The 18,517-nt window shown below is 40.1% G+C and overlaps 1 protein-coding gene across 35 annotated transcripts in view; it reads left to right on the top strand.

The window, feature by feature from the left end:
- The first annotated feature begins 264 nt into the window (after positions 1-264).
- PRP4K (pre-mRNA processing factor kinase PRP4K) overlaps positions 265-18,517 on the top strand; it is a 43,493-nt gene continuing 25,240 nt past the window's right edge. For 29 of the 35 annotated variants that reach the window (XM_063632971.1, XM_063632976.1, XM_063632975.1 and 26 more), the window contains exons 1-3: positions 278-502; positions 10,567-11,760; positions 15,953-16,126. In XM_063632971.1, coding sequence (XP_063489041.1) covers positions 462-502; positions 10,567-11,760; positions 15,953-16,126 — 1,409 coding nt within the window. In that variant the 5' untranslated portion in view covers positions 278-461. Of the gene's footprint in view, positions 503-10,566; positions 11,761-15,952; positions 16,127-18,517 lie in introns of all 35 variants that reach the window. The other 6 variants (XM_063632950.1, XM_063632951.1, XM_063632949.1 and 3 more) reach the window with 2 other exon arrangements.

Below are 18,517 nucleotides of genomic sequence, written 5' to 3'. Positions count from 1 at the left end.
GATGGTTAAGCATTTACTGTGTCTCTAACACCGACCACGGGAAAAATAATTCGTTTGCCCGAGTTTAAGAGAACTTTCACCCAACTTCTGGTCTCCACTGCCAATCAGTTCTTGGAACCGCACACCCGATGCCGACATCCCTCTCTTGTTGGCTCCCCTCGTTAGCGGGATTCAATAACTAAACGTCCATTTCTAGCATTGACTAAAGAGCTCAAGCTTGACACTCGCCCTCAATCCTTAGCAGTACCGCCCACCATGCTCCCGGAAGCTGCGACACTACGCCCTGCGCTAGTCCCGGGACGTGGGGTTTTATATCCGGATTCTTAGCGCGGATTCAGAACCCGCTCTTCCCTACGCGGTCAGCACATGCGCGGCAGCTCTTTTCCGTCTTCCTCCACTTCCCCTACCTTCCACCGTCCGGGAGCCGCTGCCACCGCCGCCGAGGAGTCAGGAAGTTCAAGATGGCTGCCGCGGAGACCCAGTCGCTGCGGGAGCAGCCAGAGTAAGTAGTCTCTGTGAATGGGCCAGAGGCTGGAGCCCGGGGACTGCCGGGTGGGAGCTGCACGGGCTGGCGGGAAAGTTCGGGCCTAACGGCGAGAGTCAAACTTTGCCTTTTCCGGCGCGATTCGTTGTGGGGTGGGAGGCATGGGGAGCAGGCGGCCTTCGAGCTTCCTTCTCCCAGAGGCCGCGGCTGCTGGGGTGAAGGCGGCCGCGGCCTGCCGCGCGTCGTTGCCCCGGGAGGCGTAGGCGCGAGCGGCCTCTACAGGTCCGGTGCGCGTGGCGGCTGCCGCGGCAGTGAGGTCGCGCTTTCCTATTCCTCCCTTGGGGACCCATCTGAGCTCCCCGGCCGCAGCTCTTAGCGGCATCGGTGTTGGGGACACGAGGGTCAGTGGCAGCAGGCGGGGCAAGCCCGAAGTCCTTTCTTCTTCATGCGGTACCCCCAGTCGTCCTTTTACTGGTGTCAGTTTAGGACCTGAAAGCAGAGAGCGGAGGTGCTGAGGTCACACTCTCTGGCCATCCCAGAGCTAGTCTGTGGCTAGCGGGATACTTGATCTCGTCACCTTGTACTCTTTAGTCCAGCAGTCACCCAGTATTGTTTTGTTTTGAGTGCCCACTGGCAGCTTTTTTACCAACTTGCAAACTTGAGGCAAAGTAAGATAGAGTCTTTGGTTTTGAGGCCTGGCTTTTTTTTTTTTTTTTTTTTTGCCTGAGTTTATAACCCTTCTTTAGGAGGACGAGTGGAAGGAGTACTGGGAATTGCTAGCTACTGCCAAACCACTTTATGTCTATAATTAAGCTAATGTTAAGAATCCATGCGGCCAAATGAAAAATGAAAAAAAAAATACGTGTGTATGCTGCAAAGGTTAACCATTGGTTAACTAAAAGCAGTATTTTGCTCTTCATGTCTATGTTAGGAAAACTCAAACAAAAACCTTAATGGAGAGAATGGATTTTACGGCAATGTTCCTATAGCGACCATTTTTTTTTTTTTTTTTTTTTTTTTTGCATCTGCACTGTCTGATCTGTTTCCAGCCATCTTAGAAAGAGGTATAGTCTCCAGCAACTTGTGACTGAGCGATGAAAGAAATCTTTGCCACCAGACAACCTGACACTTAATTGCTGTGCATCCAGTTTTGGGCTCCTCAATCATCTGCATTACTCAGCTAGGCAGAGAAACGGAATTTTTAATTAAGAGCTTTTCAAAACTGCTGTATTATTTTTACAATTTGACTTAGCAGAGAACAAATGGATTCTGAGGTTTTAAATTAGCTTTAACCTCTTACTGTTTCTCACCAAGTTCATTGTGTGGCACAGTTACAATGTTTATGCCAGTACAGTGCAGATCTCATGCTATGTGGTTACATTTTCTACTAATCTGAAAAGTTCTGTAGTATTATGTCCATTTATTTGATTTTAGGGATGTTTCAGATTCATTTTGAGGAGTGGGTCAGCCATAGTTTATTCACATACTGTATTCAAATAATATTAGACTTAATAATTTAAAAAATACATATTTAGGCCTCTGCTGTATGAGTAACAGAGATAATCTTTAATTTCCCTTCTCTTCCCCACAGAGCACTTGGTGTAAATGGAATATTTGGTCTGTATATGTCTCACTTTCAGTAGTTTGAAAGTATTTAACAAAGAAGATAACCATTTGGTATGAAAGCAAACACTATGCCTGGTGCTCATAGTGAGTCCCTGAATATAGTATCTACAACAGTTCTTTAGAGAACACTGAGTAGTTTACAGTTATATAGAATCTATTCAAAACAGAAAATTTAGAAAGAATAAATATGAGAAGCAGCTTTTAAGCTCCCTGAAGGCTTTAATTCTTTTAACAACCCTTTTATTTATAAAAAAAACTTCTATTTTCCTTATTTTAGAGATGATGAAACTGAAACACAGAGAAATTAAGTAACTTGCTCAAGGTCACACTCAGCGGCACACCCATTTAAACTCAGGCAGTCTGGTTCTAAAGCCCTGCTGCTAACTGTTGTACTGTCTGGCCTCCCACTATACAATGTGGCTTCTTTTTAAATTGCTTTTCAAGTATGAATTTTTTTTTTTGTTTTTTTCCACTGTCCCAGAAAGATCCATTTTTTGATGTGACATATCTAATTTATTGAGAACTAATTTCTCAAACCTGATTTCGCAAAGCGGAGACCAGAGGGAAGGTTTTAAGACTAGTCAGTCTTTTGGACCCATTCTGATTTTTATAGCTGCATTAATTCTTTTTATTCGTTTTATTTATTTATTTTTGAAACACGAGCTCTTGTCACCCAGACTGGAGTACAGTGACATTATCATGGCTCACTGTAGCCTCAGCCTCAAGTGATCCTCCGCTACCCCAGCCTCTGGAGTAGCTGGGACCACAGGCATATGACACCATGCCCAGCTGATTTTTTTTTTTTTTTTTTTTTTTGAGACAGTCTCACTTTTTCTGCAGGCTAGATTGCAGTGGTGGGATCTTGGCTCACTGAAACCTTGGACTCCCTGGTTCAAGCAATTCTCCTGCCTCAGCCTCCCGAGTAGCTGGGATTACAGGCACGTATCACCACGCCCAGCTAATTTTTGTATTTTTAGTAGAGACGGGGTTTCACCTTGTTGGCCAGGATGGTCCCGATCTCCTGACCTCATGATCCGCCCACCTCAGCCTCCCAAAGTTCTGGGATTACAGGCGTGAGCTACCGTGCCCGGCCATGTCTAGCTAATTTTTAAATATTTTTTAGAGGCAGAGTCTTCCCATGCTGCCCAGGCTGTTCTTGAACTACTGGGCTCAAGTGCTGCAGGTACTAGGGAGTCTGAGGCAGGAGGATTATTTGAGCGTAGGAGTTTGAATCTAGCCCAGGCAACATAGTGAGACCCAGTTTCTTAAAAGATATATGCATTTTAACTTGTCAGAGAAATAGGCTTAATTACTTTCCTGGTAAATAGCAGTGGCGTTCACTTTGCTCACCACTAAAAAAAAATTTTAAAGAATTGTCTAGCTTAAAAACGGCTTTATTCATATACAAATTTAAATCAGTCAGTTCTCTGTGTCTCTGTATATTTTGAATGCCTACCAAATAAATTCACTAAGACTATTGTTTGGAAAAAAATGTGAAAGAAGAAATTAAAATAACACTGGTGGTTGGTGATTGGTGACTGTTTTATTTTTTTGAGACCGAGTCTCTGTTGCCCAGGCTGGAGTGCAGTAGCGCAGTCTCGGCTCACTACAACCTCTGCCTTCCAGGTTCAAGTGATTCTCCTGTCTCTGTCTCCCGAGTAGCTGGGATTACAGGCATGCACCACCATGCCCTGCTAATTTTTGCATTTTTAGTAGAGACGGGATTTCACCATGTTGGCCAGGCTGGTGTCAAACTCCTGACTTCAGGTGATCCGCCAGTCTCAGCCTCCCAAAGTGTTGGGATTACAGTCGTGAGCCACTGCACCTGACCGTGACTATGTTATTTTAAAGGCGTTCCACGATTTTCATTCATTGTGCTGGATGCCTCAAGACTTGGGTTTTTTAAAAGGTAAAACTTAACAAAACAAGTAAATACTGTTAAGCAACCCCATGTTGTCTGCACTTTTCATTCACCTTTGCTTCCAAATAATGTGATCTGAAGAATGTTATCCAGTACTCAATAGGTTCTCAATAAGTATTAGTTTTGTGATAAACCTGTTGTGACCAGGTTGGTATACACATCCACTTGGCTAAATGTGGGATATTAAATTGTAAAATGTTAATGTTAAAGTGTAAATTTATATAAATGAAATGTATATGGCCTATATTTATCATCAGTGTAAACTATCCAAGAGGACCATTAGGTTTGTTAACAAGAAACCTTTTTCTTGAGCTTTAGAAGAAAGTCATTGATAATAAACCTAATTTAGCTATTTTAGCACAAGCCCATTGTCTGTAATACATTATGCCATTGACTCAGTGTTTCAAGTTTTCCAGATTGACCTGGTCAGACTTTAGTTGTGATTTGTGACATTTGCATTGAGAGATGAGCTGAGACTGGTAAAGATCCATTGTATGCCTAGCCCCTGTGTAAGAAAATGCTATAATTAAGCTTAACGTAATTGTACCGAGCTGGTAGCATTTTTAGCAGGAACCTACTCATTATTTCTTGAGATAATACTCATTAATTTACAATGGAAACTAGTCACTCATGGGAATGACCCTTCTACAGTGATACTGGTCATCATGATGTATTTCTAATTCCCAGAAGCTCTAGGAGCTAGATTTTCTTTTGATAGAAGTTGATTCCTCTATGGGTAAACTCTTAACAATTTTTAATGAAACTCCTAAGATTTTTGTAAATTGTTAGCATTAGAAAAGATAAGGGTTCAAAAAACTGATTTTCCTTCAGGAGGGGTTGATGAAATATAAGTAATTTTGAATATCATGCAGTCAGAAAATAGGTGTGTGCCTACTGTGTGTGTGCACTGTGTGAGGCACTGGAGATAAAACTGAGCAAAGCAAAATCTTAACTTTCAAGTTCTAAGAGTCTATAATAGATAGTGTAAACCAACTTTAGACAACTTTTATATGCTTTTTGTTTGTTTGTTTTTGAGACAGAGCTTTGCTCTTTTTGTGCAGGCTGGAGTGCAATGGTGTGATCTCAGCTCACCACAACCTCCGCCTCCCGGGTTCAAGCAATTCTCCTGCCTCAGCCTCACGAGTAGCTGGGATTACAGGCATGCGCCACCACGCCCGGCTAATTTTTTTGTATTTTTAGTAGAGATGGGGTTTCTCCATGTTGGTCAGGCTGGTCTTGAACTTCCGACCTCAGGTGATTCACCTGCCTCGGCCTCCCAAAGTGCTAGGATTACAGGTGTGAGCCACCCACTGTACCCAGCCTTTTTTTTTTTTTTTTTTGAAGACAGAGTCTTGTTCTGCCACCCAGGCTGGAGTGCGATGGTGCAATCTTGAGTCACTGCAGCCCTCGCCTCCCAGGTTCAAGCACTTCTCCTGCCTCAGCCTTCCGAGTAGCTGGGATTATGCCCGGCTAGTTTTTTGTATTTTTGTAGAGACAGGGTTTCACCATGTTGGCCAGGCTGGTCTTGAACTCCTGACCTCAAGTGATCTGCCTGCTTTGGCCTCCCAAAGTGCTAGGTTTACAGGTGTGAGCCACTGTGCCTGGCCTTATGTTATTCTATATATATAATTTACACAAACAATATTTACTGAGCACCTGCTATAGATTAGATAATCTAGGCCCTTAGAGATAGAGCAGTGAACTAAAATGAAAATTCTGCTCGTATAGTGCTTACATTATAGGGAGAGACAAGAATTATATTAGTGGTAACAATTGCTTTGGAGAAAAATGTTAAGCACAGACGGAGAATATGTGTGCAGTGGGGTGGTTTTGCATTTAAAATGGATTGATCAGGAAAACTTGTTTGAGAAAGTGACGTTTAAGCAAAGACAAGGTAGGCAAAGGTAGCCAGGAATGCATGTATCTGGGGAAAGCATTCTTGGCAGGAGAAACAGGTACCATGTACCTGAGATGTGAGTATGCCTATTCAGGGGACATGGTGTGGCTGGAGCAGGGTGACCGTGGGAGAAGGGTGTTAGGTTTAGAGTGTGGGGGATGCAGGGCTGTAAGTATAGGACCTTTTGCTCTGAATAAGGTAGAAAGCAATAAAGTTTCACAAAGAGTAGTGACATAATCTGACTTTTAAAGCATCTTAATCAAATGGAAGATCTTTTGACTGACTTGAAATAACAGTCTTCTCACTGGTTTGTTGTATGTGTGACCTTAGGCAAGTCCCTTGAAACTCAAAAGTCTCAACTCAAATGGAGAGATATTTCTTGAACACTTAGTGTGACAGCCTTTTATACTATGAACTCATTTAATTTTCATAAGCCTATGATTTGTCAGTACTATTTCCCCATTTTTTACAGTTGAGGAAACTGAGGCACAGAAGAGCAACTTACCTAAGGTCACTATAGCTTTGTCATGTTGGAGGCAGCATTTAAACCAGGTAGTTTGACTTCAGAATCTGTGCTCTTTGATGCTATTCCTAAAAATAACATTCTTATTAGCAGCCCTCTCAGCTCCACAGGATTTTTGTGAGTAAATATATTTATCTAGCATCTACACAATAATAATAGCTTATTTGGCGGGGGGGTGGGGGTTGGTCTGTGCTAGACACTGTCATAAGCATTTAACATCTATTCACTATGTAAACTTCATAACACCTTTGCAGGTAGGTACTATTATTTTCTCTGTCATGTAGATGAAATGCCTGAGGATCACTTGCCAAGACCACACAACTAGTAAGTAATGGAACTGGGATTTGAACCCAGGCAGTCTGGCTCCAGAGACTGCTTAACCACTCAACTATCCTTTGTCTTGAGGATAGTCTTGAGTTAAAACTCAAAACTTTAGGTAATTTTGAATTTGAGCTTAGTGAGTAGAATTTTGTACTTTGGGCGCTTAGACTTTATGTGCCTAAAGATCATTCTCAGTCTTTAAAGACTCCTACCTTCATAACTTGAATTAGCCTAAATTTTTCTCAGACTTTTCCCCCTGTAAGTCAAGGTTCAGGAAAAAAAAGACCTTCTGGATGATGGGATGGGAGATTTCTGTGGAAAAAGGATGAGAATATAGCCTATATGAAGAACAAAGTTGAAATGTCTTGGAATCTTTTTACTGAAATCTACGTGACTTCTTTCCCTTCCATAATAAAACAATGATGGTGTTTTGTTTTTTTTGTGTTTGAGATAGTGTCTTCCTTTGTTGCCCAGGCTGGAGTGCAGTGCGTGATCATGACTCACTGCAGCGTTTAACTCCTGGGCTCAAGTGATCCCCTCCTGGGTTCAAGTGATCCTACCTCAGCCTTTTGAGTAACTGGGACTAAAGGCACATGCTGCCATACCCAGTTAATTTAGATTTTTTTGTAGAGATAGAGTCTCACTGTGGTCCCCAGACCGGTCTTGAACTCCTGGGCTCAAGGAATCCTCCCACCTCAGCCTCCCAAAGTGTGGGGTTACAAGTGTGAACCACTGCACATGGCCTGGTGGTGTTTTTATAATACCAAGATACTGCACTTTTTCCAAGTCTTTGAGAAAAATTAATGATCCAGAGAACACTACTGTATTTGTCATGTGTCTTCTCATACTCCATTAGAGAGAAGTCAACCCAAATTAAAACCTGACTTTCACCAGAGGACGTAGCTTCTCCTGCACATCTCTTAAATACCTTTTCCTGCCAGAAATGGAAGTTGGCAATGTGACATCCAAAAATCAAAGTTCTTTGAGTATGATACCCTGTAGTGGCTATGTGTTTTTCACTCGCCCTCATTGTTGTCAACTAATTAATAACTTCTCAATCACACCACCATTCTCTCTCCCCCACCTTCTTCCAGCAAGTTTATTCAACACTGTGATACCTGGCTGGACAGCCTACTTTTGCAGTTCCTGGGCCTCTGTGACTCCAGTGAACCTTTAATTCTCTCTCAACTACCCACTCCTAGAATCATATACTATCTTGTCATCTCTTGGAATTGGTCTACTTGGAATCTTTTTTTTTTTAATGAGATGGAGAATTCTCTCTGTTGCCCAGGCTGGAGTGCAGTGGTGTGATCGTAGGTCATTGCAGCTGCAAACTCCTGGGCTCAAGTGATCTTCCACCTCAGCCTCCTGAGTAGCTGGGACTACAGGTGTGCACCACCATGCCTGGCTCCACTTGGAATCTTAACCTCAGTGTCTTTCACAACACTGATCTACTTGAAGTTTGCTATATATAACTGCCTTTTGTTGCCTTCTTTCTCTATTTGAAATGCCCCTTTTTCCCTTCTTGTTAATTCCTTACTCGTTCTCTAGGGCAGTGTTACTCAATTTTTTTTTTTTTTTTTTTTAAAGACAGGGTCTTGCTCTGTCACTCAGGCTGGAGTGCAGTGGCCTCATCATGGCTCATTGCAGCCTTGACCTCGCAGGCTCAAGTAATCCTCCCGCCTCAGCCTCCTGAATAGCTAATTTTTTTTTTTATTTTTAGTAAAGCTAAGGTCTCACTATGTTGCCCAGGCTTGTCTCGAACTCCTGGGTTCAAGTGATCCTCCTGCCTTGGCCTTCCATGGTGCTGGGATTACAGATGTGAACCATTGTGCCTGGGCCAACCTTTATTTTTTAATCCCTGTCCTTTCTCTGTAAACGTTTCTTCTCTCCTCCTGACATCCCTGCTTAACAAATTGGTTTCTTTCTGTGATCTACAAAACACTGTCCCTGACTGTTCTCAAAATGAGTTTAGGTGATTCTTCAGTGTTCCCATAATGCCCCTATTTGTCTTCATCATTGCACTTCTCCAGTATTTTATGGTTATGTCATGTGACTTAGTTTTCCACCAGACATTAATTTCTTTGAAGGAGGCAAATACTGGTTTTGTGCATCTGTTTTCTTTTCTTTTCTTTCTTTCTTTCTTTCTTTCTTTCTTTCTTTCTTTCTTTCTTTCTTTCTTTCTTTCTTTCTTTCTATTTTGAGACTGCGTCGCACTGTGTCACCCAGGCTGGAGTGCGATGGCGCAATCTCAGCTCACTGCAGCCTCTGCCTCCCAGGTTCAAGAGATTCTTCTGCCTCAGCCTCCCGAATAACTGGGACTACAGGCATGTGCCACTACATATGGCTAATTTTTGTATTTTTAGTGGAGACAGGGTTTCCCCATGTTAGTCAGGCTGGTCTTGAACTCCTGACCTCAGGTGATCCGCCCACCTCGGCCTCCCAAAGTGCTGGGATTACAGACGTGAGCCACCATGCCTGGCTTGTACATCTGTTTTCCTGCCACATGGATTAATGCTTACCCGTGGTTGGTGAGTTTTTTTTAAATGTTAAAGAGATTGTGAGTAGACTGATGAATTCTTAGGTTGCAAGGATAAACTTACTAAAAGTATAGGAGTGTATAATATGAAGACCTGACAAAATAATCTATAACTTCCTCCAAAAATAGTCTGATGGCCTGAATCTAGATAATTTAAGGCCACTTTTGGTCTGATATTCTAGGATGATGGTTTATTATTGAGTAACTTTTAAAGAGAAAGTTAAATAATGCTTTTGAACCAGTATTTAACCTGGGATTATTAAACACCAAGGGCTTGATAAAATAATTTAGAATCATAAACTTTTTAACTCAGCATAAGCCAAACATTTAAGCACAGAATCTCCCACTTTATTTATTTATTTATTTCCATAGCATCTGTTAATGTGAATGTATTTTGGGAAACTGAGTTCTCATTTGAAATTCAGAGAGATTAAATCACTTGCTGAATGAATATTGGGTTGTACTATATTAAATTACTGATATTAGACTTGTTGACTTACAAAAGGCCCTTCCATGTGGTTCAGCCTAATGTCATATAATTGCTTACTACAAGCCTAGAGTCCTAACTTCTGGTTTAGTTCACTTTGAAGATTTCACTTTTGAGGATGTGTTTATACTATCACCATCATCAGTATCAGCTACCAATGCACATTGATTGAGTCCTTATTTTGGGTATAGCTCAGTATTGGCTCTAGAGTTTTGTTTTGCTTTGTTTTTAAGGTGTAAGATGAAATCCGCTTAAAACAAGTGACCTTCTGGGTTTACTGTAGAGACACCAAGTTTTATGAATTTCAAGTGGAGAAGATTAGTCTTCCAATGTATGTTAATAGTTAGTAGGTCTTATTAAAAAAGAAAATGGGCCCTTTGGTTGTTAATGTGTGAGAAATGTTGGTTTAAAAATTAAGTTACTGAGTGGCTCCTTGTACTAAATCAATGTTAATGAGGTTTTGCTGTGCCTACTTTGCTTTTCCCTTTTTCTCTAACCTGTAATTTTTAAGCTCACTCCATTAGGGATTTCCTCTAACACTTTTGGTGAGTTCAACCATTAGAAACACAATAAAGTTGTATCACTATCCAGCTCAGTTCTTGCCATAGACCTTCTCTGAAATAAAATGTCTGAAGCTGTTCTGAAAAAATTTTAGTGACTGACTTCATGTATTACATTGAGATGTATTTTCTCATTACTGTTATTTTGTTATGACTCTGAATACTTGATAAGTGATATGATTTTAAAATGTGTTTGATATATTTATAGGATGGAAGATGCTAATTCTGAAAAGAGTATAAATGAAGAAAATGGAGAAGTATCAGAAGACCAGTCTCAAAATAAGCACAGTCGTCACAAAAAAAAGAAGCATAAACACAGAAGTAAACATAAGAAACATAAACATTCCTCAGAAGAAGACAAGGATAAAAAACATAAACATAAGCATAAACATAAGAAACACAAAAGAAAAGAGGTTATTGATGCTTCTGATAAAGAGGGTATGTCTCCAGCAAAAAGAACTAAACTTGATGATTTAGCTTTGCTAGAAGACTTGGAAAAACAGAGAGCCTTGATTAAGGCCGAACTTGATAATGAGTTAATGGAAGGAAAGGTCCAGTCTGGTATGGGGCTCATTTTGCAAGGTTATGAGTCTGGCTCTGAAGAAGAGGGGGAGATTCATGAAAAGGCAAGAAATGGAAATAGGTCTAGTACTAGATCTTCAGGTACAAAGGGGAAACTTGAACTTGTGGACAATAAAATTACTACAAAAAAACGAAGTAAAAGCAGATCCAAAGAACGGACTAGACATAGGTCTGATAAAAAGAAAAGTAAGGGGGGTATTGACATCATTAAAGAGAAAACAACTAGGAGCAAGTCAAAGGAGAGGAAAAAATCGAAAAGCCCATCCAAAAGAAGTAAGTCTCAAGATCAAGCAAGGAAATCAAAATCCCCTACCCTCAGAAGACGATCTCAAGAGAAAATTGGTAAGGCCAGATCTCCTACTGATGATAAGGTTAAAATTGAAGATAAAAGTAAATCAAAAGATAGGAAAAAATCCCCAATTATAAATGAAAGAAGTCGAGATCGAGGTAAAAAATCCAGATCCCCAGTTGATTTAAGAGGTAAATCCAAAGACAGAAGGTCACGGTCCAAAGAGAGAAAATCAAAACGGTCTGAAACTGATAAAGAAAAGAAGCCAATTAAATCTCCCTCTAAAGATGCTTCATCTGGGAAAGAGAATAGGTCACCCAGTAGAAGACCTGGTCGTAGTCCTAAAAGAAGAAGTTTGTCTCCAAAACCACGTGATAAGTCAAGAAGAAGCAGGTCTCCACTTTTGAATGATAGAAGATCTAAGCAGAGCAAATCCCCCTCTCGGACACTGTCTCCTGGGAGAAGAGCCAAGAGCCGATCCTTAGAAAGAAAACGACGAGAACCAGAGAGGAGACGACTTTCTTCCCCAAGGTAACTTGTGTACAAAATGTTAAAGCTTTTTACCAATGCATGAGATTTTAAACGGAAAACTAGAACTTGTGGGCAATTAAAAATGAAGTAGTAAAAATAAAAATAAATGAAGTAGTAATGAGTTTCATAATTTTATGAAAATTATGTCCATTAACCATGTTAATATTTGCACTTTTGTCGATGAGTATTTTAAGTATAGGTGTTCAACAAATACTGAGCTTGATGATAGAATTGGGTTTTTTCACATTCTTGATTTAATACCTAGTTTGCTAAGGCACTCCTTTCAATCCATGTAATTTGGCTGATAAATCTTCATTGGGGGCGTTTAGAGAGAGGATTATTACTTCATGAACAGTGTAGGCTGAAACTCTTAACTTTGAAAACGGGGAAAGGTAATCAGTTTAACAATTGTGTTCTGTTCATTCTCTTGTATTTGCATGAGTTTTAAATTTTAACGGTATAAATAGAAACCGATACCAATATTTTTTGGTCCCCAAAGTATAATTAAAATGGAAAATTTTGTATTAATACATATAATCTCATTGTTGAAAAGTAGTATTTCTTAAGCTTAAGAAGAATAGTATATGAACTTATTTTGTACTATTTGAATCATATATTGTCTTAGTTCTTATAAATCCTCATGTGATTATCTTAACTCATGAGGTGAAAGGGCTCTCATACCTAATTTATAAATGAAATAGAATCAGAGAATATATATAATTTCCCTAGGATCATAGAATGAAAGTATTTGCGGGGAGGAGTGTTTATACCACTTAAACTACTTTAGAAACAGATTTCTTAATGTCTTTTTTGTATTTAATATTTAAGTATTATGAAATTGCCAGCCAGGTTTTGATTATTAAGAGTATTGGCTTATACTGTATAAGGATGTTATTAATTCCTAGCCATTTACTGTGTTCATAATAATATTTTTTGTGAATGGGTATAAATATAAACTCACCCTGAAAGTGAAGTCATCATATTTTCAGAGAAATTTCAAATTTTATTTCCAAGTACTATGTCTTAAGAGCGTCTTGATTCTTTACTTCTGAGTGGCACTGTAATGAAATAGCCCCTTTTTCCTTTGGCTTCCTGGATTGAGGCAGTGATTAGTTTTACTGATTCTGTTATCTCAAGTGCTTCTTAATTATCCTGGTGGTCTTTCAGTTTGCTTTGTTTGAAGAGCAAATTCTGAGGAGTTTATTAAGGACTAGAGCTGACTATTTGAAACAAATATTTTTTTAAATTACCGAAGTGGTGCATAGTTATTAAAGAGAAATCCAAAGAAGCCTGTAAATTGGCTCCCTTTTCATTTCTCCACTGTCACTCCTTAGAAATTTACGTTATCTTAGGTCTTTCTTTGTACAGACAATAACGTGGATACAAGGGATTTTTTTTTTTTTTTTTTTTACAAAACTGGAGTCATATTATTCATATTCACATGTGGCTTGCTTTTTTCAGGAAACATTTCTGTGACAAAACATATAGATTGTTTTTCATTCTGCCTTACAGCAACTGGTATTTCAGTGTAGATGTATTATAGTATCATTGTCCTATTGAAACTGATGAAAAATTTAGGTTCGTTCCAGTTTTTCACTATTATATGCGAAGATGTGCGTTGGTTATGTGTGAGGTTTCTTTATAGAATAGACTCATAGAAGTGGACTTGCAAAGTCTCAGGGTATGTACATTTACATTTTAGAAAGTTATTGCTAAATTTCTATCCAGGAAAGTTAGATCAATTTCTACTTCTACTTCTATGACTATGTAAACTGCCCCTTTTCCTAAAACTTTATTAGGAAAGTTTAGGAAAACCTTTATTACCAGGATACCATATAGTATTTTGTCACTCTTAAAAACAAAACAAAAAACCCAAAAATTGTTCTAATCAAAATTTCTTAGGTGACTAGTGAGGGTGAACATTTTTATTTTCTTTATTTTTATTTATTTATGTATTTTATTTTATTTTATTTTTTGAGACAGAGTCTTGCTCTGTTGCCAGGCTGGAGTGAAGTGGCGCAGTCTTGGCTCACTGCAACCTCTGCATCCTGGGTTCAAGCGATTCTCCTGCCTCAGCCTCCCAAGTAGCTGGGATTACAGGCACGCACCACCATGCCCAGCTAATTTTTTATTTTTAGTAGAGACGGGGTTTCACCATGTTGGTCAGGCTGGTCTTGAACTCCTGACCTCGTGATCCGCCCACCTCGGCCTCCCAAAGTGTTGGGATTACAGGCGTGAGTCACCGCGCCCAGCCCATTTATATTTTTTAACTGATCTTTTGAGACTACGTGTGTGTGAGCAGATTAAATAAAAGAGTTTCCTCAGATGGCCCTATCAAGAAGTAAGCACTACCAAGAAGTAAGCACTACAGATCTGAGTCAAAGTCTACCTTGCTCATTTTGGCTGGATCAGAGAAAGATTCTTGGGTTCTGTATACTGTGCTGAAACGTGCAAGGCAGGTTGTGTGTTTAGGTTTTTATTAAACGAGGAAGGCCGGTTGCAGTGGCTCACGCCTGTAATCCAGCACTTTGGGGAGGCCGAGACGGGTGGATCACCTGAGGTCAGGAGTTCGAGACTAGCTTGACCGACATGGAGAAATCCTGTCTCTACTAAAAATATAAAATTAGCTGGGCGTGGTTGCTCATACCTGTAATCCCAGCTACTCAAGGCTGAGGCAGGAGAATCGCTTGAAGCCGGGAGACAGAGGTTGCAGTGAGCCGAGGTCACACCATTGCACTACAGCCTGTGCAACAAGAGCAAAACTCCATCTCAAAAAATAATAATAATAAATGAGGAAAATACTGTAATATTATTTGATTATGGAGACAAACCTATTTATAGTCTGATTGTTCAGATTGAATAGTTGTGACCAAACCTGAAATAACATTAAGAAATATTCAAAACCTGTTTTAAAAAATTAATCTGTAGAAAGGCCTGTTGTAATACAAATATCACATTAAACAAGAGTAAAACTCACTGAAAGGTACTTGTGTGATAAGTGTTGAAAAGTTGAGTTTTTGTGGGGTTTTTCTGGGGAGGCTGGAGGCAGGGTCACACTCTGTCACCCAGGCTGGAGTGCAGTGGCATGATCTCTGCTCACTGTAACCTCTGCCTCCCAGGCTTATGCAGTCCTCCCACTTGAGCCTCCCTATTAGTTGGGACTATAGGCACATGCCACCACACTTGGCTAATTTTTATGTTTTTTGTAGAGATAGGGTTTCGCCATGTTACCCAGGCTGGTCTCAAACTCATGATCTTAAGTGATCCATCTGCCTCAGCTTCCCAAAGTGCTGGGATTATGAGTGTGAGCCATCACACCTAGCTATTGTTTTTGTTTTTTTGAGACAAGTTCTCACTCTGTCACCTAGGCTGCAGTGGCACAAACGCAGCTACTGCAGCCTCAACCTCATGGGCTCAAGTGGTCCTCCCTCAGCCTCTGACAGTGCTGGGATTGCAAGTGTGAACCATTGTGCCTAGCCTATTATACTTGACATTAAAAAGAAGATTTTTGGCCAGGCATGGTGAGTCACACCTGTAACCTCAGCACTTTTGGAGGCCAAGGGAGAACTACTTGAGGCCAGGAGTTCGAGACCAGCCTGGGCAACATAGTGAGACCCCCCCATCACTACAAAACAAAAAATTAGTCAGGTGTGGTGGCATGCCCTTACGGTTCCAACTGCTCAGGGGGGGCTGAAGTGGAAGGATTGCCTCAGCGTGAGAGGTCAAGGCTGCAGTGACCCATGTTTGCGCCACTGCACTCCAGCCTGGGTGACAGAGTTAGACCTGTCTCAAAAAAAAAAAAAAGATCCTTAATTGGAGAAATGTCAGTATGTAGAAAGAAAAACTCGTCAATGAAAATGGAATATTTGAATAAATGGAGTATTATACTCACTTGGGGAGGTTTTATTTGAGTTGTTTATTTGAAATTAGAATCAGTGACTTTACCGGTATGAATAACCTTTAGTAATTGTTCAAATTGTGGGACCAGAGGAAATAAGACCTTTCATTGTTTGCCTGCAATAACACCAAAATGTCACTGTGGTCATCTGAGTAAGTTTTGTTACAAAACACATTAATCAGAGTTCACTTTCTTTAGGCTAATGTGCCTTTTCTTACAGATGTTCCTTGCATATAGAAAAAAATCATTTACTTTGATTTATATTTCTTTTAATTTGCATTTGATCCCCTTAAGAACACGACCTCGAGATGATATTCTCAGTAGACGTGAAAGATCAAAAGATGCCAGCCCCATCAATAGATGGTCTCCAACTCGAAGAAGAAGTAGATCTCCCATTAGAAGGAGGTCTCGTTCCCCACTCAGACGTAGCAGGTCTCCAAGAAGAAGAAGCAGATCTCCTCGGAGAAGGTAAAGACATTTCATCCTTGTGATTCATTAAACTCTGAATGTTTTTCAACCGCCAATGAGCTCAGTTGGTAGGTTTTCTTTTAGACCAGTTTTCTCTGAAAAATCGTAGTTGTGTTCCCATAGTTTCCTTTTACCAGCAATCTCTACACATGGGTTTTCTTTGATATTGTTTCCTTTGAATTTTAAACAAATCATTGCTCATTTAAGATGCAATAAAATTAATCTTTTAAAAGTAGGACTTTTTTCTCTCTTTTATAAATCAGTACTAAATGAGCCAGGCTTAGGGATTTTTTTTTTTCTTAACCAGCAAGGTAGATCATATAGTAGTAAATATATAGCCCAGTTTCTTACATTTTATATTAATTTTGCATATTGATAGTTACTGTAGACTTTGGCAAAGGCCTATTTAATTTGCCCTAGAAACTATTTTATCTGAAGCATATATAGTCAGTAATAGGTTAAAAAGGTGGTTTATAAAGCAGGGAATCATTTTTTAAAATTCATACATGAAATATTTTGATATAAAACATAAATGGGTATTTGTTTGCCAATCTTTTAACATTTTTAATTGAAGTAATAAATGAATATAATTTTTAAAAACAAAGGCTTATATTGTAGCCATCTTTACATATCTCTCAGAATTTTTGTATGCTGTGTTCCTAGAAGTGGAAATGCATGGTCTGAGTACACTCTGGTCAATGAGGGGTTTTATTTTATTTGTTTATTTTTTCACAATGTCTCACTCTGTTGCCCAGGCTGGAGTGCAATGGCGCAATCTCACTGCAACCTCCACCGCCTGAATTCAAGCAATTCTGCCTCAGCCTCTCAAGTAGCTGGGACTACAGAGGTGCGTGTGCCACCATGCCCAGCTTTTTTTTCTTTTTTTTTTTTTTTTTTTTGTATTTTTTTAAATAGAGATGGAGTTTCACTATGTTGGTCAGGCTGGTCTCGAACTCCTGACCCCAAATGATCCGCTCGTCTCTGCCTCCCAGAGTGCTGGGATTACAGGCGTGAGCCACTGCACCCAGCCACAATGAGGGTTTTTAATACTACCCCTCACCCATGTTTCGCTTTTGCCTAATTTCATCACACTTTTGTTCGTCTAGAGTCGGTATAATCATTGTGATCGTGTATGTATTCATTGCTGAGCAAATAGTTGGGAGAGGAGGGAAGAGAGGACCTTCCTTCTGACACTGCTAGTCTCTGGCTCCAAGCTGATCTCAAGACTTGCTTTTTTCTCTCTTCCCTTTTTATAAAAAATGTCTTGTGTTCTGAAATTTTATTATGTGCGTCGGTATGTGGATCTTTATCCCCATTTATTTTGCTAAATGACTAGATAGGCCCTTTAAAGCAGGGAGTTTATGGCCTTCTGGGAAATTTTTGTGCTTTTTTTTTTTTTTCTTTCTGTTTTTTCCAATTGGACCTTCTGTATTGTTCCACGTATTAACATTTTATTCTTGTTTTCCGGAAATAGTATTTTTTATCTCTCAGACAATAGCGAGGTTATTTTGTGAGATTTTTGTTCTTTATAGTTTTCTTTGCTATATTGTGTGTCTTCCCAGATTCCTTTTGCTGCATGTTTACCTTTTCATTTGAAGACTTCTCTCACAGCTGGATCCTTCATTGCTGCCTATTCTGACTTAATATTTAGGTACTGAGAAAGCTGAATGGGATTTTTCTTCTATTTTGACAGTGTAGAACTTGTCAGCAGCTGGGCGCGGTGGCTCACGCTTGTAATCCCAGCACTTTGGGAGGCCGAGGCAGGCGGATCACGAGGTCAGGAGATCGAGACCACGATGAAACCCCATCTCTACTAAAAATACAAAAAAAAATTAGCTGGGCGTGGTGGCGGGCGCCTGTAGTCCCAGCTACTCGGAGAGGCTGAGGCAGGAGAATGGCGTGAACCCGGGAGGCGGAGCTTGCAGTGAGCCGAGATTGTGCCACTGCACTCCAGCCTGGGCGACAGAGCAAGACTCCGTCTCAAAAAAAAAAAGAACTTGTCAGCTAGTAGTTACCACTTCAGAGTAATTAGATATTTTTGGATATCAGTGACTGTAGATGTATTTTCTTGGGCTATGAGTTTTCCGGAATCCTTTCATTTCCTCCTGGGAAATAGACCTGGCTCTTCCTTGATAATGTAAACTTCCTTATAATCTGTCTCTCTTTGGTATGTGCCTCTCAGCATCTGGAGTGACCAACATTTCTCTAGAAAGTAAATCTTAAGTGTTCTGCTAGAATGTGAAGGGAGTGGTTGACATTTTCCACTGAGTTGGGGAGCGGACTGTACCGAGTCTGGCTGTTTATAAAGGCTTTCAACCAATTCTGTCTTCAGCTCTTACCTCACACCATCTTGCAGAGGATAGGGCGTCTCCAATTCCTGAGGCTTTCTGG

This window comes from Symphalangus syndactylus, chromosome 23, assembly GCF_028878055.3.
Source record: "Symphalangus syndactylus isolate Jambi chromosome 23, NHGRI_mSymSyn1-v2.1_pri, whole genome shotgun sequence".
Lineage (NCBI taxonomy): Eukaryota > Metazoa > Chordata > Mammalia > Primates > Hylobatidae > Symphalangus > Symphalangus syndactylus.
This window is presented reverse-complemented; position numbering and strand designations above follow the sequence as displayed.